General features: G+C 34.2%; 1 protein-coding gene across 3 annotated transcripts; it reads right to left on the bottom strand.

Moving 5' to 3' along the window:
- Nucleotides 1-2,291: 2,291 nt before the first annotated feature.
- On the bottom strand, nucleotides 2,292-23,016 carry LOC128238405 (synapse-associated protein 1-like). 3 transcript variants are annotated; one of them, XR_008261698.1, is made up of 9 exons: nucleotides 22,683-23,016; nucleotides 17,783-17,865; nucleotides 16,277-16,423; nucleotides 14,679-14,818; nucleotides 14,290-14,381; nucleotides 13,269-13,325; nucleotides 12,251-12,424; nucleotides 5,227-7,177; nucleotides 2,292-5,049 (listed from the first exon to the last, which is right to left on the bottom strand). XR_008261698.1 is itself a non-coding variant. In XM_052954310.1 (9 exons), exons 1-8 carry the CDS (start codon nucleotides 22,930-22,932, stop codon nucleotides 9,949-9,951), a joined length of 1,035 nt encoding a protein of 344 aa, XP_052810270.1. In that variant the 5' UTR covers nucleotides 22,933-23,016; the 3' UTR covers nucleotides 7,093-7,177. The 3 variants fall into 3 exon arrangements, 2 of the variants coding, with proteins under 2 accessions (XP_052810269.1, XP_052810270.1); XM_052954310.1 differs by lacking the exon at nucleotides 2,292-5,049 and adding an exon at nucleotides 9,949-10,040 and having other exon boundaries at nucleotides 7,093-7,177; XM_052954309.1 differs by having other exon boundaries at nucleotides 2,292-7,177.
- Between the last annotated feature and the right edge of the window lie 995 nt (nucleotides 23,017-24,011).

Here is a 24,011-nt window from a genome sequence, read left to right as displayed (position 1 = left end):
ATTTAACATTGTTTAAGAAAAAAACGCGTTCAAATAGAAACCAATTTTAGGCCGATTGACCGCTAACTTCACGCCGCTAGTCCGCTGAACTGGTTGATAGAAAATTGATGACAATCGCTTCAAGATGTTCATTTCTAATAAAAAAAAAAACATTTCATTATCGTTATTTTCAAGAAAACATATTCACAATTGCTTTGAAATAGAGAAAAAATAGGCCGCTAGGCCGCCAACTTCACGCCGCTAGGCCGCTAACTTCACGTGCATCCAGCACGTTAACTTTTAAAAATAATTCCAAATGTCAGAGCCATCGATTTACACAACAAGTAACCGACTGACCTTAAGCGTGACCTTGACTTTCGAGCATTATTATTGAAGCAAATTTATGCGATTTACTTATCGTGTGCATTCTACAGAATGATGCGCAAACTTATTTTGAAATCCCTCTACTTTCTAGCTATTGCATGTTATAGAACGGAGGACACGGGGGGATATGGCTATCAGGCCTTTGACCCCAAATAGTGCCAATGACCTTAAATGCATGCACACTTAATTATCGGCAACAGTGTTAGGGGTTGGGCTATAGTTGTGTGGGGGTGCTGCAGCGTCCTTTTTGTAGCACCCTTCTGCCCTCATTGAGACCAGCATGTGCACCCTTCTGCATTCATATAATTTATTGTTTAAAGGCCTAGTTTAAGCCTTCTATAAGTGACCCCGCCCCTAAAAACACAACAACAACAAACAAACTGTGTACAGTACACAACCTCTGTTTATTGATCTTAATCTACTTGCCTTGATCCCTCTTATCAGATCTCCGATCTGAATAACCTGCTGTGCATTTTTTGGAAGTTTTATTATTGAAATGGACCCTAAATGGCCCTGAGCCAATAAAAACGAATATACAGGAAGTTGGGCCCTACTGTGACACCAGTGCAATTAGCAGGAGATGCACAGCAGGGGAGTATCATGCCAAACATTCCTTAAACTAGGCCTTTAAGGCTGTCAAATATTTCTATTGTTTTGATTAGAAGTAATGATATTATTATATGTATATACAAAACACATTACATATGAGCCGCGTCGCGCGAATTAGGGCCTTCGGACATATTTTCACTATTACAATGTTTTAAGGTATTTGAATGGCATGATATTTCAGGAATATATTCTGAGAATTTCATGATGATATCACTTAAATTGCGTAAGTTACGTGTTTACAAGTGCGACCATGTATTGCGCATTTTGAATGCTAAATTTGACGTCATTCAAATGACGTCGTAACGAAAGTGCATTATTCAAATTACGTGCAAAATTATCGTATCAACATTAAAACTAGCTGATGATTTAAATTATTTTATCACAGAATCTTTAAAGAACATAAATTACGATAAAAATAATGAATCATTTTTGTAGTTTTAATACATTTGGCCGTTTTAAACACAGACTATCAACCCAGTCAAAATATGTCGGGACAAAATCCATGGTTGCCATGGAAACATGAGTTAACCAATGGTCATAAATTGTCGAGAAAATGATGCACCAATGACAAACCTTAGAGAGAAAGAAGTCGGGAAGAAATTGATTTACATAGGAAAAATCATTATTTTTGGCATTTTTTTATTAATGATTATTTCATTTGTAATAATTATGTCCGAAGGCCCAAAATCGCGCGATGCGGCTCATATTTGATAGTTCGATCACGGACCTATAGGTCCGTGGTTTAATAACACGCATTTCTTACATATTGTGTCAACTCCATAATGTTCATTACATCGTGATACGATATGCCCTTTTCACCCTTAGCACCCCTGTCTTTTTTTCTGCAGCACCATGCCCTTTCAGGGATGTGATTGACCTGGCAGCTGGAGGGCTGAAACATTTTCGGCCATGGGTTTAAGGGGCGCTCTTTGGGTCAAAAGCGCACTGCTGTAGAAGAAAAATGGCCTTTAAGAAGGTCTTTTGAGGGCTCTCCTGACTTTTAATTTGAAGCAAACTGGAAAATTAACTTAAACAACTAAAAGCAACCAAATATTTTTTTTTCAGGTAAAAATAAAAATAAAATATATATATATATATTTATTTTTTTTTTTTTTTTTTTTTGGGGGGGGGGGCTCTGGGGCCATTAGATCCGCGGACAAATCACATCCCTGCCTTTTTAAAACCTAGCTTAAACCCTATCTGTACCAAGCTATTCGAAATCACAGCATTCCAGCAATTGGAAATTTACGGCAAGATATCGAGCAGATGCCCAAACCACTCACCCTTGATCCCGACTAGAAAACAAAACAACAAGATAGCATGTTTGTACAGTTTTCATTTTAACTCCAACCTTCCAAAACATAATATACCAAATAGGTTCTTTAATCCATTAACAAAATAATAAGTTCTATGTTACATAGTGATATAAAAGGTACATTCTGTCCGATTGGAAACAACCTGGTTTACTATGAAATACAGTTGCCAATTAACAGGTGCCAATATATTTATTGTATACAGTGGAGTTTTCCACCACATAAAATAAACCTCAAATTGGACTCCATTCACAGTTCAAAAAGGATTTCTTATTTCAAAAAAGTGGTTGATTTTGGGTAAGATTTCCAATCCGATTTCTTTCAAAATTGCACAGGATTAATTTCTATTTTTAGCTGCGATCAATCTAACAGAATGTGTCTTTAAGTATACATTGAACTCAAACTGAAAGTATCCCTAAAATATATGTAGAAAAACGAAAGTAAACCCTTTTCGCATACAGCATACCACACCCTCTGAAGTAACATTGTTCCCTTAATATAGTTTACCAAACATACAGTAAATACATATACAATGAAAACCAAAGGTCAAGGATGTTAAAAACTGTGATTCAGAATATGTTGATAGTCAAATCTGTCTTAAAATAGTTCTAAGGAGAGTTAAGCATTATTTCTTGAAGGTGCGTAAAAACTTTTTTATGGAGACAGTTGAAGCGAGAAATAATTAATTAGCGTTCTAAATATTGATTGCCACAAGACAACGTTTCCATGATGCTACAGACGACAGTCTTCAACAAGGGAGGTAATTACAATATAGGGGAATATAGATGACTTGGTACCATTTTTAACATTGGTATAATTTACATGACACTGGTTGCCATTTAACCATTCCATTAAACATCAAAGGGATTATATTTCATCAGTGAATAATAGTTCATAGTTGTATAATCCAAATGGAGTGGACTATTTTCAACACTTCGGACATTTGACCTTTGACAATTGAAAAGCTGGAACAAGGTTACCAATGGCGTCCTGTTAATTCATAACCATAATATTTTTAATTATTATTTTTTTAAAGCTGCACTCTCACAGATTAAACGTTTTGACAACTTTTTAATTTTTGGTCTTGAAACGAGCCAATTTGTGCTAAAATTCATGTAATCCAGTTGTTGGTTGACCAAAAATAAGATCACACGATTTTTATTTTTAAGTTCAAAAATTGATGTTTTATGCATTTTTCTTAAACCGTTAGTAACGGTTTTAGCTAGAACACATTAATTTTGGAATGGAAATATGAAAATCTGAGGTCTGATCTTTTATCAGCAGTCTTTTATCACTGGTTTGCAGATATGTTCGCAATAAATTGCTCATTCCAAGACAAAAAATAAAACAGTATCTGTGAGTGTACAGCTTTAAATGAAGTTAACTGGTTTGTCCAAAGGCTAGCTTAATTTATTTATTTTTATTTCTGTCAGAAGGTAGTCATTGAGTCAGGCTGATGTTAGGTTAACAAGATGCTTACATATGATACAATTAAAACTGAAGATAACTACAAGGAGTTATGACCAATCATTTCATATTTCACTGGGTTAACAATAAGACAGTTACAATGAATTCGGGAGTTACATAGATGTACACAAATAACTTGAAGTGTCAGATACATATATGTTTACTTTTACACTTTAACAATGACATTATATCAAAAACAAAGAAAACAGCACACCCATATATACAATAACAATACATATATTTGACAAGGCAGTATAACCAATCACTATCATGAACATACTACTGCTTGCAAACAAACTTAACGAAACATGCTTGTCAATCTGTTAAACAAGGCATGATCACATTGCAATTTCACACCAATGATGAGGTCGTGATATTCCGCCCAAACTAAAACAGTCAGACGCAACATTTAAAACAGATTTGAAGTCACGTTTGAAACAACCACACCACACTGTGTCAATATAAAAGCAGTTTCGCATTTCAAATTCACAGCTTTCATCACATTTTATACATCTATAACAGGGCCAGTAATTAACATCCATCTATCCTTATCCTTAGACATGCTTCAGTGATACCATTCTGCCTATTGGTTAGCTAAATATACTGGCCAATCAAAACACTTAGTTTCTAATCTTAAATTCTTAAGTTCAATCTAAGTTGCTAATTGAAAACCCCAATTTCTCGGAATTTCTAAGGCTTAACAGGCTTAAGTAGCTTATTTCAATTAGTCAAAGTACTGACTTAAATTGAATTTTGATAAATGAAAAATTGGTTTATTCTGATAATCATAGTGAAAATTGCTTTCTAAAGTATAAAATTTCTTCAAAAATATATATATTACGCAAATTATTGAAAAGCAAAAATAGTGATTTTAGCTTAATCTTGTTACAAGGGACTTAACAAGTTTTGAGAAATTGAGGCCAGGTCCCAATTTCTCGAAACTTCTTAAGCTTAACAGGCTTAAGTAGCTTATTTCAATACGTCAAAATACATTCTGAAATTGAAATTTTATAAATAAAAAATGGTTAATTGTGATAATCATAAACATAACTCCTATCTTAAGTATAAAAACTCTTAAAGAAGTAAATATTATGCAAAATATTGCAAAGCAAAAATAGTGAGCTTAGCTTAATCCTGTTATAAGGGACTTAAGAAGTTTCGAGAAATTGGGGCCAGGTGGGTATTTGATAATTGTGCAAGGACAACACAGTCACAAATCAATGCTTCAAACCTCATACCCCTTTATACCGTTGCAAACAGAAGTATTACTTTATCCCGTTGCAAACAGTAGTATTACCTTATCCCGTTGCAAAGAGTAGTATTACTTTATCCTGTTGCAAACAGTAGTATTACCTTATCCCGTTGCAAACGGTAGTATTACTTTATCCCGTTGCAATCAAACCTCATATTACTTTATCCCATTGCAATCAAACCTCATATTACTTTATTCCATTGCAATCAAACCTCATATTACTTTATCCCGTTGCAATCAAACCTCATATTACTTTATCCCGTTGCAATCAAACCCTCATATCCCTTTATCCTGTTGCAAACAGTAGTATAAGTGCATTAACACAACATTAAATTCCTCATCAATGGTTATTTCCTCGGCAATGGCTATCACAGAAATATATTCGAACTAAATGATCATAATGTTAACAATTAACATTTATATTAACAATTAACATTTATATGATGAGTTAATGATTGAAACAACATAATCCCTATTCTAACCCTTAGCAAAGCCAAACTTGACCTAAACACCAAAAAAAATGATGCAAGCTTAAAGAAAAGCAGGAAGCAAAATTAAACCCTATTCTAAAATAAATATCTAAAGGCAATTTGTAAGTTAATGTCCGACAGTTCCCTTATTTAAAGAAAGATACAAGAAATGTGAACTTCATATAAACTATAGTTAAAATTTCAGCTTACTCAGCAATATGTTATAAATATGTCAATACTTGAACGGAAACATGGTAAGAAATGCATGTGTAATTTTCTCAATCAGAAATATATATATAAACACAACAATACTTTTCTTAAGCCAACAAGACAGCAGAAGTGTCAATACTTGAACTGAAACATGGTAAGAAATGCATGTGTAATTTTCTCAATCAGAAATATACATATAAACACAACAATACTTTTCTTAAGCCAACAAGACAGCAGAAGTGTCAATACTTGAACTGAAACATGGTAAGAAATGCATGTGTAATTTTCTCAATCAGAAATATACATATAAACACAACAATACTTTTCTTAAGCCAACAAGACAGCAGTGCCTTATAGAGGCACAAAGTCAGCTTATTAACAGAGAACAGCTGAAATGAATTTGTCACAGTTTCAAAACATTGTATCCTCTGAAGAAATTCTGGTGATATCACACAATCAACATGGTGCCAAACCAACCGTGATACAAGTGTTCATAACCATTAACAATTTACCAAATGGAAAGACTTCCTAGTCACACAATAACCTATTTTTGGGTTTTGTTAGGAAAATCTCGTTTTCATAAATAAATTAAAAGGCAGTTTCATTTGTCCTGCAAGCAAGCAATGTGGAAATATGCACATACACGCATACTTCTGTTTTCAGAACAAATTTGAATACAACTTATAAGACCACTCGCCTGTGGAGACAACTGACAATACAGGGTTATTGAAGGGTATTTTATTGTAACATATGATTTCATTAGAAAAAGAGTTGTCTCCCTTGCCTCATGCATATTCATTAAAATGAGATTTTGTCAGTCAATTTTCCCACGGTATGTATAAAGTGTAATAGAAGAAAATACCGTTATTGCTGACCATGATGATAACCTTGGATAAACAAATGCACATTGATTCAATTGATTCTTATCTTAAACATACTCTGATTTCTATATAGCAGGGCTTATTTCAAAATCTGATGTCAAGCAATAATATATCTTTTTATATTAAGAATATGAGCGTATTCATCCAAAAATCCAATTTTGATGGCAGAACAAAGTTAATAACTGACGAGGGCGGTTGTAATCTGACATAGCATCATATCAATTCATGTACCAACACTGCTGATGCTGTTACAAAACAAACTACAGCCATTCTTAACAGCTTGCCTCACCAGCAACTAAAGACGTATCAAATGTTCATTAGACAGAAATAGAACAGCAGTCTGTAACAAAACTGCCAGAGTATCCCTATAATAGACAACCGGGTATTTACAACGACAAAACAAGAGCATAGAAAAACAAACATGGTCAGACAGTTAATGCCACTGGATGGAGAGATATAATTATGAAGCGGACGATTCTTCTTCGATCTGTTTTAAAATCTCGTTTTCAATGTCCGCATCATCGATATCCTCACCGCTGCCGACCATTTCGTACTCCTGAAGTTCCCGTTGTAATTCGGCCTCCCAGACTGTCGGGTTTTCTTTTGGTTCGCCTGAAAAATGTAAAACAAAGTTAATATTTTTGTGTCCAGAGTTTTATACAAATGATAAGAGATGATGCTATTCCCTATACAGTTAACAACAAACAAGATTTTTTTTTTTCTCTGGCATATCATGATGTAAGAATTTAAAATATTGCAAACAGAGTTTGAAAGTTTTATTACTAAGCAGTGCCAAATGTACCACAAGCCCGCAAGCCCTGAACAGGACAGATGCTTTCAGGGGTTGATCTAATTCTGAATTTTATATACTGCTAGTAGGGCTTGTTGAAATATTTTGACCCTTAGCATTAGTGTAAGAATTCGTGCTTGCCCATCCAAAAGGTTGATTTGATGACTGTTGAAGGTGGGAGTTTTATTTTCTTTTTTTTTCATTATTAATTAAAGCATGTTCACTGTTGATATGGAATTTAGTTAAGATACATTGTACAAAAAGAACAAACACAGCAACAAAAAAGCAGGGACACAACTTTTGTGTAAGCTAATTAAGCTAAGAACTACATACATAGTACCCGTACATGAATGTTCAAAGCATTTGTTATGGCTGTGAAATTCAGCTCAACTCTTTGTATACCCCTAATAATATAAAAGGAATATGGAGGATACAGATTTAACTGTAACATTACATGTATGTGTTTAATAGTATTATTCAATAGTGTGATACATGTATATATTTTAGATCATGGTAGGTGACTATAAATCAGATATATATCAACTGGCTATTATGTACCTAATGTATCCTTTATTGCAGCATTTTTTAGTTTTTAATCACTAAGCTGGTTGACCAAAACAGGACAATAATATTAGTAGTTACATGCTACATGCACATATATATTTCAGACCTTGGTGGCGACTATAAATCCTTGTGCATGGCAATCTCCATTGGCCATTATGTACATGTACCTTATGTATTTTAATCCTGGCATCTGTTTTCAATCACTAAATTAGTTGACCAAAAACAAGACAATATTTTTAGTATCTAAGTTTTTTACATACAAGTGCGGAACCTGTAGCCATCCACTTCTAAGACCTGGGACCAAGATTACTAACAGTCTCAAGTGTCCAAGTCTGGACACAAACCAAGAGAAGTATTTTGATTTTTCATTGAATTGACATCTTTACTTTACTCCTCTTAATGAAAAAATATGTGAATGACCATCAAACCTCCAAATAGTAATATATTTCAGCAAAGTTCATCTGACATCAATTCTCTGTTAGAAGGGATTGGTTACAATGAAATAATAATTTGTAGTTGTAACTCAATTTTGCGACTGTTCGAAAACATGGGCCCATGACAAGGCCCATGACAAGACAGGCAGGCCCATGACAAGCTCCCTTGTACAGACAGAAAGTTTGGTGCATGTTTTTTTTAATCGCTAAGCATCCATCCCTCGCTACAAGAAACTTAAAGTATTTGACAAAATACCAAGATCCAAAACATTCGATAACATAAACATACCGAAGTCAATGTTTTCTCTATATAGTCTAGATTTTCGTTTCACTATCGATAGTGATATTTGAATATATGGTATTACAATAATCTTGAACAAAAGTTAATACCCACCAAATGTGCATCTCATTTAAATGCAATGGAATTTATGAAACACCAAAAAATATGTATACAATGTATACTGTTTGTTCACATTTTTAAGTTTTACCAAGTTTAGCAAGATGAAAACCTATTGGAATATTTGATTAACATTTACATCTGGATTCAAATTCTAATGATTGCAAATTGACTATAATGCAGCAAAAACAAACTTAAAAGTATCATGTTACAGTATGCTACTATTTTTTAGCCTTAACATCATGATGTTATTATGTACATTATAACTTATATAAGTTCCGGTGTGTTTTTTCTTACCAATTTGAGTCTGAATTTCTTCTCAATACCCAATGCTTAAACATTTACTTTTTTTCTCAAATACGAAAGTAAAATTTCAAATTCAATTGTTTTAGTAACACCATTTTTGTATTGAACAGTTGGTGTTTACCTAAAAAAATTGTTTTATCACATTCTTCTATCATTTTTTAACTTTTTGGAGCATTCTTGTACTTTCCAAAGCAAAATTGGAATTCCGAATCTCTGTCCAAATGATGCAGTTTTCCCAATCAGAAAAGCCCAGGTTGCCCTATATAAAGGCGAACAATGTAAGTTGATGGAAAAAATAATTTTTGATGCATTATCATATTGAACTTATTTGACTTTAATGATGAGAATAAAAAACGCATTATGGTTTAGATACAAATAAAAAAAAATACCAACATTTTGGCGCCATTAAATTATATAACTGAGAAAATTGTGGAAACATAGCTATTTATTCAAAAAACCCATTTAAAAAAGCTAATTACAAAAAATTCTGTACCTAACTCATATAATCTGGGGCTTTTTTATCATTAAAGTAGAACTAAATCATCTTTAACTACTAATTATTACATAACGTTGTAAAAGATTGATAATTTTCAAGTTTAATACAAGATTTCATTAAGTTTCAACCATAGCCACTTGAAGTAAGTCAATTTCATGAGTAAAACATGATAATGCAATAAAAATAAAATTTATAAACTTTTTTGCATTAATCTATATTGTGAACCTTTAAAAATGTTCAGAAAAAACACAACCTGAAAACTGATAAGCAATTATGAAAGAGATACAAACATGCTTCATGCTATTCTACACTACCATACCCACAGCTAACTAAACATAATGGCTACATGGCGTGTTATAGCATAATCATTGTTTGATAAGCCCCGTCTTCACATACCTATGATGCGCTAGATTTTTGTTGCTGTTTTTGTTCTTCTTGCATTGCTAAATATTCATCTATAAGAGCCTGTTCCCAATCATCATCCTCACCTAGATAAATTAAGTAATTTGGGAAATTAACATTTTAACTTAATAGGAAAAATCCGGAAAATTCAGATTTTGTATTGCAAACAAATAACGACAATGGGACATTAGAATCAGATCCAGGTGCTTGTCCATTTTTAGGAGACAATCAAGGGAAATAAACTTTAAAATTTAATAAAAAAAAGAGTGGTGAGAAAAATGAGCGTATTGCTTTTTTAACTAGAATTCTGCAGATTTTGGATGTGTTGCCTATTTGGATGTGCCCATCATCATGTGCCCATCATAGTTAAACCAATTACTTGACAGATTTAATATGATGGAGCAAAACATTTAAGCAAATTGAGTCACTGAGGCAATTTATCACACAGTCACACTTGACCAGGATATTATGCCGCCCACTGTCACCAAGTTTCATCCCGATCAGGTAATAAGTACTAAAGTTGTTGTCTGCACATGAAACAAAACTTCTTGTTTTAGATATAAAAGGGGCATAACTCTATTATTTATTGAGTTGATTCACCCCAAATATAAACATGACAGAGAAATTATGCCCACAAACACTGTCACCAAGTTTCATCATATTGGGTAATAAATACTTAGTTATTGTCTGCACACGATATGAAACTGCTATTTTTTCATGTATAAAGGGGCATAACTCTTGATTTTCTAATTTCATTCACTCCACAATCAATCACTACTGAGACAATATGCCACCAAACGCTGTCACCATTGGATAATCTTTTAAAGGGCGATACTCTTGAGAAATAGATGTGATCAACCTCATGATCGAATTTGATGGACCCTTTCCACAAACATTGTCACTAAGTTATGATTGGCTGATAAATATTTAAGTTCTTGCCTCCAGAAGACATAAAACTTCTATTCTTCAACATAAGAGGGACATAATCCTGGAGTTCTTTAAGTGATTTACCCGAGGATCAAACTTGACCGAGATATTATGCCAACAAACAGTGTCACCAAGTTTCGTCTTGATTTGATAATAAATATACAAGTTATTGCTAATGCCACCGCCAAAAGCAACAGATACATGTATATGTCGCCATTTCAGACGACAAAGAAGTGTGTTCTAAGCTGCGTGTACATATTTTGAATGATTATAAGACATGGCGAACAGACAAGCATGATTATAGTCAACTACAAAAAACAAGGAATAATAGTATGTGGTTGGGAACAGCTTTAAATCTCATAAAAAAAAAGAGTCAACTTTTTGCATTCCCCAAAAATGCATATTTACAAGTTCAATATTTTCAAGTTCAATTATCTAATATTATTATTTTGCAACTCTGTTCATAGAAGGATTTAAACATTATGTATGTTTCTAGAAACTTCTTCATAATGATATGTCAGATGAAATACAACAGTGAACTATAGTATTACAACACAATAACAGAAGTTGTGAGAACTACATAAAATGAAGTTTGACGTACATGTAAAACAGAGAGCCAGATGTACATACATGTATATAAAGGTAAAAGAATGATGATGAAGCTACAAGCAAAAATTATCATACAGAAAATGACCAATGCACATGGATTACATTCAATTTAGATGAAGTAAAACAAATATGAAAGTCATTATGATTTTAACCATCTTAATCCCTCTAAGTCAATCAACATACCAATGATCTACAATTCTAAAATATTGTATGAAAATAATGACAAAAATGAAACTTAAATATGCACATGTTGAATCTTGACTATTAATCAAAATAATCTGCCACTTCTTTACTTATATATTCACTGAACCTCTCTTTCCAATCCCTTTCTACCCTCGTCTTTATTACCCCCCTATATTCCCAGCATCTCCATCTCTTTCTAGATCCTTGTCATTTTTCCTTTCTCTGTCAATTTATCTACCATACCATCTCCTCTATCTACCCATCCTCTTTCTTCATTTCTAAAAATCACTCTATCCCACTTTTCCTCCTCCTCCTACATTCCATTTCTACTCCCCATCCCCCTTAAAACCAATCTACCCTTCAATTTTCTTTTCTTTTACATAGATCCTCCTGTCTTCCCCCAACTGTGATCCCCTTTTTCCAACTCTTTAAACCCCTCTTGTCCCACACATTCCTGTAACTACCCTCATCGTTTTAATCCCCCTCCATCCCCTTCATCAATCACCCAACCTTCCTCTACCTTCTCTCCTCTTTCTTATCCCCCTCCATTACTTGTCCCCGACCTTCCTCTACCTACCCTCCTCTTTTTTATCCCCCTCCATTCCCAGCATTTCCATTTCTTTCCGTAGATCCTCGTCACTGATCTGTCCATCATCCGCAAACGAGTCGCTCACAAACTCATTCTCTTGCGGGCTTCCTGCCTGTTCCTCGACCTCCGGAGATCGCTGGACGGGTTTTGGGGATGATCGCTCTGTTATGGTCATTTTAAATAATTATGACGATTTAAAAAAAAAGGGACTTCTGTTTTCACTCAATACAGCACCGCTTTAAATCATTTAACGCGCATTGATATCAGTCAAATCAGAAATAAAATCAACCGTCCGACTGATTTATGATTTACTGCTTGGTTTCTTCTCTCTTCAACATGCTACCTTGATAATGTAAATATAATTCTTACATTGGATAAATGGTATTATTTACACCTCAACTTCCATTCTTTAAATGAACGGCCTTTCAGAAATTGTGAATATATTCCAATGAACGCAACATCTTTGGATATGTTCGGATAGTGAATCATCGTGCTTTTATATAAATTGAAAATTGTTTATCTTGTTATTGTTTGTGTCAGCAGGCCATGAAAACTTTGATCAAAGTGTTGAAAAGTGTTAATAATTAATTTGTTTAATGTATTGTTGTCAAAAGCATTTCAATTGAACGTTAGAAACTGTTTTAGTGTTTAAATTTTTCCCGCGATATTATAACATCATGTGATAAACTGTTTCCCGTTAAGTCGTTTTATTAACAGGATTGGTGAGAAAGAAATACAGTAAGGTTTTCTTAAATGAAATTAAGTATATTTTTAACAATTCTGGAAAGAAATAATGAACTGAATGTAAGGAATGAATAGCATGATTAATGTCATTATCGGGGATATGAATGCAGTTGGGCTTGTTAAAGTATGCATGGAGTCCTTCGGAACTTAACACACCATAACCAGCTCAACTGCATTCATACCCTGATAATGACATAAATCATGCAATTTATTCCTTAAATAAATATTCAAATCAATTTAGCCCCAGCAGCATATTCATTACCTTTGTTTTCACTGCTTATCGACGATGAACGAGAATGATCTTTTCCTTCACCATTTCCTGAAATAAATGTTATCACAAAGGTTTTTGTACATGTATGGTAAAAAATGTTTTATTTGGGAGAATAAATATATTTATAATTGTGACAAACGATATACCTCTAAAAAAAGGCTATATAACTTCTTTCACATTTGATTCATTCTCAGTTCGCTTTTCAAGACTTAAAGAGACTAGACAACAGATGTTTCAACTGCAACAAAAAAAGAAAATTGTCAAAATCTTGTCAAAAAATTGATATCGTTGTTTACAACGCATTGAACCTTACTTACTGATGTATCACATCGCTTACGACATATGTATCTTTTGCAGTTTTTTCATATTTTTCCAAATAGCCTCGGTACATTTAGCAGTATTAATCATGTGACATTTACATGCTTATAATACACACTATAACCTGGGAAACCAGTATGGGCTATTTTAAACGAGTGAAATCAGCTGAGACAGCAACAAAATATTATTTAAAAATTCTGTGCTTGTTTTGTGGAAATAGTGTATTTGCCGATTTTGGGACCATCTGGTGTCTAGCCCCTTTAATGAGCAATGGTCAGAGTACTCATTTTGCAATTGGAGCACCGAGGCCATATTCCTTAGAAAACAACCACGAATGAATATGGCATTAGGCAGAGATGGCCGAGGTGTTCGGAACGCTCTTTGTGATGCATATTAGAAGTGTAGTTTAATAACATTTTCAATTTGAGTGGCAGATCTGTGGTGTAATTGTTATACACCTGGTTGTTGATACAGGGGTCTTAAAATAGATTCCCCACAGCACCACTAAATAAATACTTATAATCTTCCGGGAGCGACGTTAAATTCGGGTTACATTTTGTTTGTGCACTTTTCTTCAAAAAACCGTGCACTTTTCTCCAAAAAACCTAACATAATCTTAACGGAGCACATGGCGAATTGGCAAGGCCCAAGTGCAAGTATAAATAGGCTTACATACCCCAAACATTTCGCATACCTGCTTGTTGAGCTAGAGATGTTAATTGTGTCGACTGCTTGATGAGTGATACACGATAGAAGTAATTTCTCCAGAACATGTCTTCTTTTATTCTGAAATAAATACAGAAACATGTCACAGCCTACCTGTTAAACTAAGTGACACAGTTAACCATTAATTTATAAGTGAAAAAACGATTGATTCTTAAGAACATTGATTGAAATTAGCAGAAGCATGCAAAGCCCTGCACTGGAGAGCTTGATGAACATTTCTTATGCTTTAAAGCAATAATGCAAGAATTTCCAGCTTGCTCATCCAAAATACTAATTTCAATGACTGTATCATAGAATAAATCAAATACAACAGTGCTTGTATTGTCACCATACAACATATAAATACTAAAAACGTACTGTTTAGGAACGAGTTCAAATCTCATTTTTTGCAGGTTTGTGTCCTCTTGAAGGGTTGCCATGGCAACAGGGAATATTGCATCAAAGTCAAACTGAAACTGTATGCCACTGGGTGGATTTCTGAGGAAATTTCTTTTGTCCTGTAATAACACAGTTACATATTTACATACATGTATGCTAGAATGGGGTTTGAGCCAGTACTGCACTACAGGGACAGGGTGCCACGGGTAAAAAGGGAACATTGTATTGGACTGAATAGTATTTGATCAGTACAGTACACCCAACAAGTTAGACCCACTTTCTCTCGTTTCTCTTCGCGGATTTTCACTTTCGCGACCAGCACAATGAATTTTTTGACTGTCCCCGTTCCTTGGAGTTTGAATTTAAGGCCCTCGAAGTGTGATCAGTTGACCTAAAAATTACGAAAGCGGCATACTTCAGAGGGGTTAACTCCGCAGAACTCTGCGGACACTTGTCAGATAAGAATCTACTAACTCTAAAGTTATTTTTTTTATTAAAAACAATGTAGGAATTGGACAAAATTTGATAGGAATTGTGTTTCATTGAAGTTGCTATCAATGCTTATCAGCATGAGGGTAGATGGGTGCTAACAAAAAAGGACAGGATACAGCATTAATAACTTTTAAGCTTAACCCCTAGCTTAAACATATATGTTTTAGCTTGTCTGTAAAGACAATTATAAGCCAATTAAAATCACCCTGGGGTTGTATTCAATAAATTTAATTTATATCATTCTTATCCTTGTCCTTTTCAAGAGTTTCCATTAGTTTGATCTGCAGTGTTCTCAATAAGAACCGGCTGCCGGCCAAAATGGACGGTTCAAATGGCAATATGGCCGGTTCAAATTTGGAAAACTAAATGAATTTTCAGTAGAATAAGTAGAAGCTGGTCGGTTACTTAACCATTTGAGACGGTTTAACCGAAACTTATTGAGAACCCTGGATCTGCCCATGAATTTTACAGGCCTATCAAAACATTCAGATTTTACTCTTAAATCTAAGATAAATTCAAGTTGTTTATTGAATACAGATCCTGGTGTGCATTTCTTACTTGACCCACACTATCACTAACATTCTGAGTCTGAGTTCCAGACAAAATGTTTATTCGAAACAACAAATCTTTTTTCTCTTATAAAATTGCTACTTCTAAGGCAATGATGGAAAAATTCGCTTTAAATATTACAGATAAATATTTTTCATACTTCACTTCTATAAAACATTATTGTAAAAACGCCAGTGAAATATTTTTGACTATCACCTCGCACCATCACCCCCTGTCGCACTGTTACCCTCTAACATTAAGAAAATGACAATGCTCTACAACTACACCGCCATATTGATTTACATCTGATTTTTAATCAAATGCTTTAAAATTCTACAGTTTTTGTTCGGTATAATAAAAGAGACATTGACTGCCTTAAGGGTGATGGTGTAAATTGCAAACCTTCGCCTCAGTCAACAGCATTTACCACAGGTTGGCAATATGCACTGTCATCCTTTAAGGCAGCCAATATTTATATACCATAATATTTATTGAAAAGATTTATAAAACACTCACTCGTTTCATCAAAGTACTACCTGTGAGAGTGCCAGTATCTGAGCCTTCATATCATCTTCTTCATTATATCCGACCCAGGGTGGGACCGCCGCCTCTGACTTGCGATCTTTTTCCTTCTTCTCTGTAACGAATGTTTCCTGTTCTTTCGTGAAATCACCAAGGAATGTCTGTAAAATATAATTAGAGCAATGAACAATATACTTTTTAAAGACGTTTAGGAGGGCTTTATATAAGGTAAGCATTGGTTTCTATTTATTTCACTCAATTACAATTATGAGCACAAGATAAGTTTGAGATTTTATCTATTTTAGTTTGACACTGCATGCACAATTTTTGAGTCTTGTTCCTTGGTTAGAAACTAGTACTCCTGATTCTTCTAGGCCTTTTTGACTAAAGCATCACGCCAATCTTCCCTTTAACTTCCTTTTGTGACATGGTGCCCAATCTACGGTACATGTTCAGCTCCCAATCAGATTTTAAAGAAATGCTGTTAAAAAATTGTTGTTAACAAAATAACTTTAGAAAGGGAATATGTTATTTCCCAAAAATACTGAAAATGTTAGATGTTCTCGATGCCCTTTAAGAAAAGTGTTTACTTTAATGTGTTACATTTGTGCCTGCAAAGGGGCTGAAAGGGCATGGTATTTTTGTCTATTCTGGAAGAAACACAAAGTACTCATGGTGTTAATTTTGAGAGGCCAGGAGAATGTTCCCTAGATGGGACTCAAGACCCTTGAACACCTTCAAGTGAGTGGCCGACACTTATACCACTAGAGCACTGTCATCCTCCAACTGATTTTAAAGCTGCACGCTCACAGATTGATGTTTTGACAACTTTTCAATTTTTTGTCTTTAAATGAGTTAAATTTTACATAATGTCTGAAAAACATTGATTTATGACTGCTGATAAAATATCAGATCATATTTTTAACATTTTTGCCCTAAAATTGATATGTAATGGTTAAAGCATGACTAAAGCTTTAAAAAATGAAATATTTGGCAGTTTTCTAAAAAAATGGGATCTGTTCTACTGTGTGTTATCCTTCATGACTGATTTGAAAGCATTGATGCCAATATCAGCTGATTTTGAGACAAAAAAAGAAAAAGTTGTCAAATACCATAGGTAAAACAGTGAGAGTGCAGATTTAAGAAATTACATTGTATATAAAGATTCTATAAAATCTCTCTTCCCTAAAGATTATTTGAGAAAGTGAAATTTAAATTCTATAAATTCAACCTGAGCAAGCCATGTTGGTAATTAACTGATTCTTAAAGGTATACTTTCTGTCTGACAGGGCTTGTATTCAAAAATGGGCTCAAATCATTTGATTTAAGAACACTACAGCTAATCTGATTGCATAATATAAATAAGCTAGACAGTGAATGAAGTCAATAATGTATGACATAAAATTATGATGATTCACTTAACTGCCCATATGAATTTTTCCAATACTTCTATCCTCAATGGTCTAAATATGGTTAATCCTGATTTCTTGACAAAACAGTGAAAACTTTTTAAAGCTTACCTTATCCTCCACAGACTTGGTTATCTCTTTCGCCTTCTCTGTTACTTTCTCAGATGCCTGCTTCCCAATGCCGTACAGGAATGCTTAAAAACAAATACTAGTACATGTATTCAGTGTTGTTTTTTAGTGCAATTTACTGCCTTCTAAAGGCTGTTTCCCCTTGCGAAAAAGTGTTCATTTTTCATGATATTTTCCCAATTAATTGAATACAGATTCTGTGAGTGAAATAAAAGACAATGAAGTTATGAAAAAATAAACAAAATATTGACAAGACCAGCTCTGTAACAGCATAATGTATGCATAAAAAAGTAATTGAAAATATGTGAATTTGCTATTTAGCATGATTTTGTATTTTTCCCCAACATGGAAAACAATTCCCAATTTGGAAAGAACAGGCGGTGAAAATAATTCCAAAAAAAAATCACTGACCTGTATTAGATTAGTGGAGAAAACAAGTCACCCTGATCAGAGTTCTATTCTTTTCTTACAGGCAGTAGCAGTGTTTATAGAAAACTGGTTTTAAAAAAAATCATGCACTTTTTAATGGTTCATACAGATGCTTTTAAGTTCAAGTACTATTATGATTAAACCAGATTGCCCTTTTAGGTACATATAACAAATTGACGTACATTGTACTTCTATGTCCTCTTTTTGGAAAAAATACCATGCCCTTTTATCTATCCTGGAAAAACATTATTATAGTATATTAAACTAAAAGAGCACTCTACATGTTGGGCAAAACGTAACTTGATTTGAATAATGGTATGTCATTTTGTAACCTTTCCCTATTGTAACTGCTCAAGTTTAGTCAATTTGTAATCATTGTGTTAGTCATTTCGTAACTGTTAAGAAACCAATTTGGTTTTAGCCATTTGCCAAAATGTTGCAAACATGATCAAATGTCTTGAAATGATTTTTTTTTATTTTGCTATTTGCATTTAGTAATAGAGATTATATTTATACATACATGTACAAAAGTTCACCTATACAGTTTGTACAAATATAATTATACAAGTTTTAATGCACCAGTCAATTGTAACCATGGCCCCCCCCAGGTCCGGGGAATAGCGGGGACTTTGACTTTGGGTCCAGCCAACCCCAGCTAAAATCCCCGCAATACGGGGACGAACAGATGGTAAAATGCCCGCCAAATGCCCCCGCACCCAGGGACCCTAGGTTAGGCCCATTCCCAGCTATATTTAAAGCGAAGACAAAACCACCACTTTCACCTGGCACTGCGGGGCCATCTGAAAGGTAAAAACACGGCCCATTTCTCCGGCTATCCCCGATATACCCCCGGACCTGGGGGGGGCCATGGTTACAATTGACTGGTGCATAATATGAAGGTGTACTGTGTACCGTAATAAACAATGAGGTCAGTGGAAGCATTACGTGCAGTTAATAAATAAATGAAGAAAGTAAACAAACTAAGTTTTCTGGATGCATTTAACATATGTTATAACATCCTATAGTTGTTCTGTGAACACAAAAACATTATTGAACAGTTGGACATTGACGTTAGATTTTCAAACTATGTCAAACTGAAATCTGTGTAGTGCGCATGCGCACAAAGATCAAATCAAAATGCGACTTTCTGAAAAGACGTCGGTTTGATGTAATTTGCATCGTAAACAGGTATTGCTTAGTTCATTTTAAATTATGGCACTTATGGATATCAGGTGAAAGTAATTATAACGTATTAAAATGCTAATGGTGATAGCGCAGAGTTTTCTTATGACTTTCAAGTGGAGACTGAGCACATTTGGGTAGCAGACAATGTGCAAAAAACAAACCATTGTGGTGAATGATGAAGCATCTTAATGTGATTCAGATATTGACTCTGATTTGGAAGTTTTAGCAAGTTTTTTGTCCAATTATTGCTTGTTAATCTAACTGATGTCTAATTGAGCATGTGACAAGCCAATATTGTATGTCAATGAATGAATGATCAGGGTTTCCGCCAGGAATTTCATAAGGCATGTCGGAAGGGGAGGGTTTGGGAGGGGTGTCCCCTCCTGACGTTAATTTTTTTTATTTTCGTATCCAAAATGGTTGGACAAGTTTACAGTTATGTTCCTATGATTTAGAATTACCAACTACAGTCTGATTAACATTAAAATTATTTGTGAAAAGGTTTAATGGTTTCTTTTCCTTAATTATTGATATTTCTCAAGTTTTCCGACAATACAATATCGACGATATTGATTGACTCATGTTTCGTTTAGTGCGGGTATTATTTATATTGACACCGTTGACGTCACAGCAAAACGTGTAAAGCACGCTGCATGCTGGAACACTAAAGAGCCCGGAGCAAAGCGACTGCTCGTGTATTCATATTTAAAGCTGCAACAGCTAATATTTTTAAAGCCGGGTTGGCTAAATAATAACTTAAACAGAATGTAATGTGTATTTTCAGATTTATTTATCTTTTTTTCCAAATAAATTAAAAGAACGATAAAATAATCGAAGTTTAATAATAAGCAACACAAAATATAACTTCACACTTTTAAACTAAAGATGGGAACGCGACTCAATTAATTACGACGACATAGCATAACCCTTGTTTATAATAACACAGATATCTTAACACGGTTCTCAATTATAATTTAATAATTGGTTAAACAAACGGATTCGGGATTAAGAAACAAAATAAAACGACACATGATTTATGTTACCGAAATCAATTAACACTTATTGTTTGCTTTGTGTTCATAGGTGATTATAGGGACAAAGGTCGCAATTACGACAGTGGTGTTTTTCACACATTCCCATTCTGATAAAGAATAAGAGGAGTTTGGTTAATTGGCACTGTTGAACCTCACCGACACGCCTTCATGCTGTCGTCGATCCTGAATGGCTGATACAAATGTCGTAATAGTCCCGACACGCCTTCTGGCTGTCAGTCAACCGTTGCAACCGTTGTAATCGCAACAAAATCGTGTATTGTCAAAATGATGATTGTTTTGATAAGGATTGTCGCTACGCGGATTAAAGCATGTCAGCATAATTAACGCGTGTCGGTAATTGGCCTTGCCAGCGGAAGGCACGTCGGGCCCGACAAGCCATAAAGGGCTGGCGGAAACCCTGATGATGTTGAAGTCATATTCTGTTATACATTTATATATATATCATAAAATACAACTGAGTTGAGAATTGACATGATTACTAGGAAATGTCCTATGTTAAATGAAAATGTCCTGAGTAAACTTTAAAGACATACATGTAAAAAATAATGGCCAGTCTGTCCCAAAAATATTTTCAGGTACACTAGGTGTTAGATTGCAGTTATATGTAAAATAGACTGTTTTTTGGTATTCACAGAATTAATTTAATGCTCAAACATATAAAACATATAACAACACTGCTCAAGCCATGTTATTAGCGGGAATTTGAGTAGAATTTGAAGACTATCACACCTTTTTCCCTCTAACAACATGATATATGGCACACTTATTACCTCATTCAGTGTTTGAAATATATCAACTAATAGTTCCAGATCCCTTTGTTTTGCATGTTAATAGTCCATATAAACAGCCACTTCAGAGTCTTTTGATGATTTGGAATGAATGGTGGCAGCGGTGGGATGTTGACAACTGCCAAAACGGAGTTACCTTACCCTCAAGTTTCCCAGACTATGACTTGGGTCGAGTCTTCTCTGAGGGGAAAGTAATGTAACCGTCCGCTGTAGACGGCTTATGTGCATTCATAATAATGTTACCGCCCGCTGTAGGCAGCAAATGTGCATTCATAGTTTAACGGTTCGCTGTAGGCTGCAGATTAGTGTAACGGTCCGCTGTAGGCGGCGATGTGCTGTCATAGTATATCATTTTATTACAGACTGAAGTACTTTCATAGCACGTATGTTAACTAGTCTAAAATAATAGACGTGTTATACGGGATTCTTCCAATCCCTAACGTCTAAACGGGAATTTGCAAAAAACTGGGGTGTTTTAAAAATATTGAAATTGTTTTAAGTGAAGTATTTTATGGTTGAAATTGATCATAAAGAGTTATATTCATATTTTACCATGTAAGTGAAATGTTATTTTGCACTAAACAAGCATTTAATGCATTAAAACAAGTTGTTTACCTATCCAATAAAACGAAAGTTGACTGACACAGAAAACGATTATGCGAAGGGGAACAACTCCATACAATCGTAATAACTCGGCCTCCTCCGACAAAGCTTCGAGATAGACCTCGTTATACAATCGTAACAACTCGGCCATGGCCGAAATGTTCCGAGCGATTTAAAACTGTGCCCTGAAGCCTTGCAGGTGCCCTTCATGTATATATCGTTATGTTTTGACAGAATAAAATGAAAACAAGCCGTCAAACTCATAATTATAAGTTGGATATTTATTTTTTGTGTATGGAACTAATATAAAATAACATTATCTGGTAATATTTCTTGTTTTTATGATATTTTATAGACTCTATATGCTTTAACCCAGAATCCTGATCGGAACAACTACCCACTTTTGATACTAAACAATTTGTACGTGAAGGATTTGCCATATCAAAAATCTAAAAAAAATCCGCCAACATACAATTATTTGGACTAGTATGTTAACTTGGTTGGTAATATGCAAATAAGCAAAGCCTGGGTTCTGTGTGGAAAGAGAATTTAGTGTATATAAATACCAGCAGACCCCTTCAGGGTCGAGCATGCTTTTCTCTGTAGGGATCTGTTGAAGTTTAACGTCGCACGCTACACAGTGTTAAATATTGTGGAGTTACAATTGAAAAATATATTTTACATTGGTATGGATCAGTTGACTTGTGGTGTGTAGGTAACAAAATGAATGTCCAAATGTTAAAAATAGTTCCATAAATGTGCATTATTGTGGCTAGCATGTAATATGCAAATCAAATGGTGCTGCACAACATGGACACTTACTACCCCATTCCTTTGCAGTGCTTATAGCCTTTGCAGACACGTCTTCTAAAGTTTGTTTCGTTTGTGGAGAAATTAAGTCGTCATTTTCTGGATCATTGTCAACTTTCTCCGCAGTGGCAGTGGTCTTTTCTTCGTCTTTTATCTCTGGTTTTTCAACTGGTTTCTCCTCGCCTTCAGCATTAACAGCTAATGTCTCTTCATCAACTGTATTGTCTACAACTCCTAGCCACTTGGAGACGCTGGAGAACATGGCTAGGGGTTTAAAAAATATTTTTTTTGATCTGTCAAAATGTAAACATACAAACTCAACTGAAACCGGAAGTTGACAAACTGCGTAATTTTTTTTTTTTAAAGATCGATTAGTTAAGAATAATATTACTTCTGTATTATATCATACTGTGCATATTGTAAGTTATAAAATGTGCTTCGATAAAATATTATTATAATCATTTAATAAAAATATGTTGGTTACACACCACTATTACTGAACACTGTCGAACAGGTTTCATTGTTAGTAAAACTCGTTACATACATTTTGAGCTATACTAGGATTTGTTTTTGGCCCCAGGCTATACTCATCGGCATTAGACGCCGAATCAGTCATTTGTGATAATTTCATTGTGTGGACGCATTTTTAATAAAAAATAACAAAAAAGAATATGTAGTACACTCATTCCGGTTTATGTGCGACATTAACAGCATGTAAACAGGGAAAAAAAAAGTTTTGAATAACTGTTATTTGGGTTCATTTTATTATTGCAATACCTTTTTGGCATTGAAATGTAAATTTTTATGAGTACAACTATTATAGTTTTTTAAAAATGAGAGTGTTTATGAAACCACCAATGCATTTTATTATGCTATTTTCGAGACAATACTAATGGGCATGATGCAATAACACAAACAAAACCGCTCCAGTCACAAATTGTTTATTATTATTTTCTGAAGAAGTACTTCTTTCTGTGTAAGAATTTGTTTATTTTAACCGTTTTTAACAAAACAATAAATGTACGACGCCAATCAATTGTCAACTGTTTTATTGAAAGTAAAACATGTTGGCAACACAGCTTGTCTTTAATTTACAAAAACACCATGAGAACAAAGCAATAGGAAACACAAAAATGCATTTAAGTTTATCAAAGTTAAGATCAATAAACCATGCAAAACATAGGAATGTAAGATATCTTGATCAAACATTATTTTGATATTAATTTTGGACTCGTAAATGGTTAAAAAATGTCTCGTAAATTGCTATTTAGCATTTAAGTCAAAAGAAACATATTTCTGTTTACACTGATATTTTTTTCTACATATGATTGATATATTTGT

Source organism: Mya arenaria, chromosome 6 (assembly GCF_026914265.1).
Source record: "Mya arenaria isolate MELC-2E11 chromosome 6, ASM2691426v1".
Classification (NCBI taxonomy): Eukaryota; Metazoa; Mollusca; class Bivalvia; order Myida; family Myidae; genus Mya; species Mya arenaria.
Note: the sequence above shows the minus strand (reverse complement) of the source record. Positions and strands in the feature narration are given on the sequence as shown.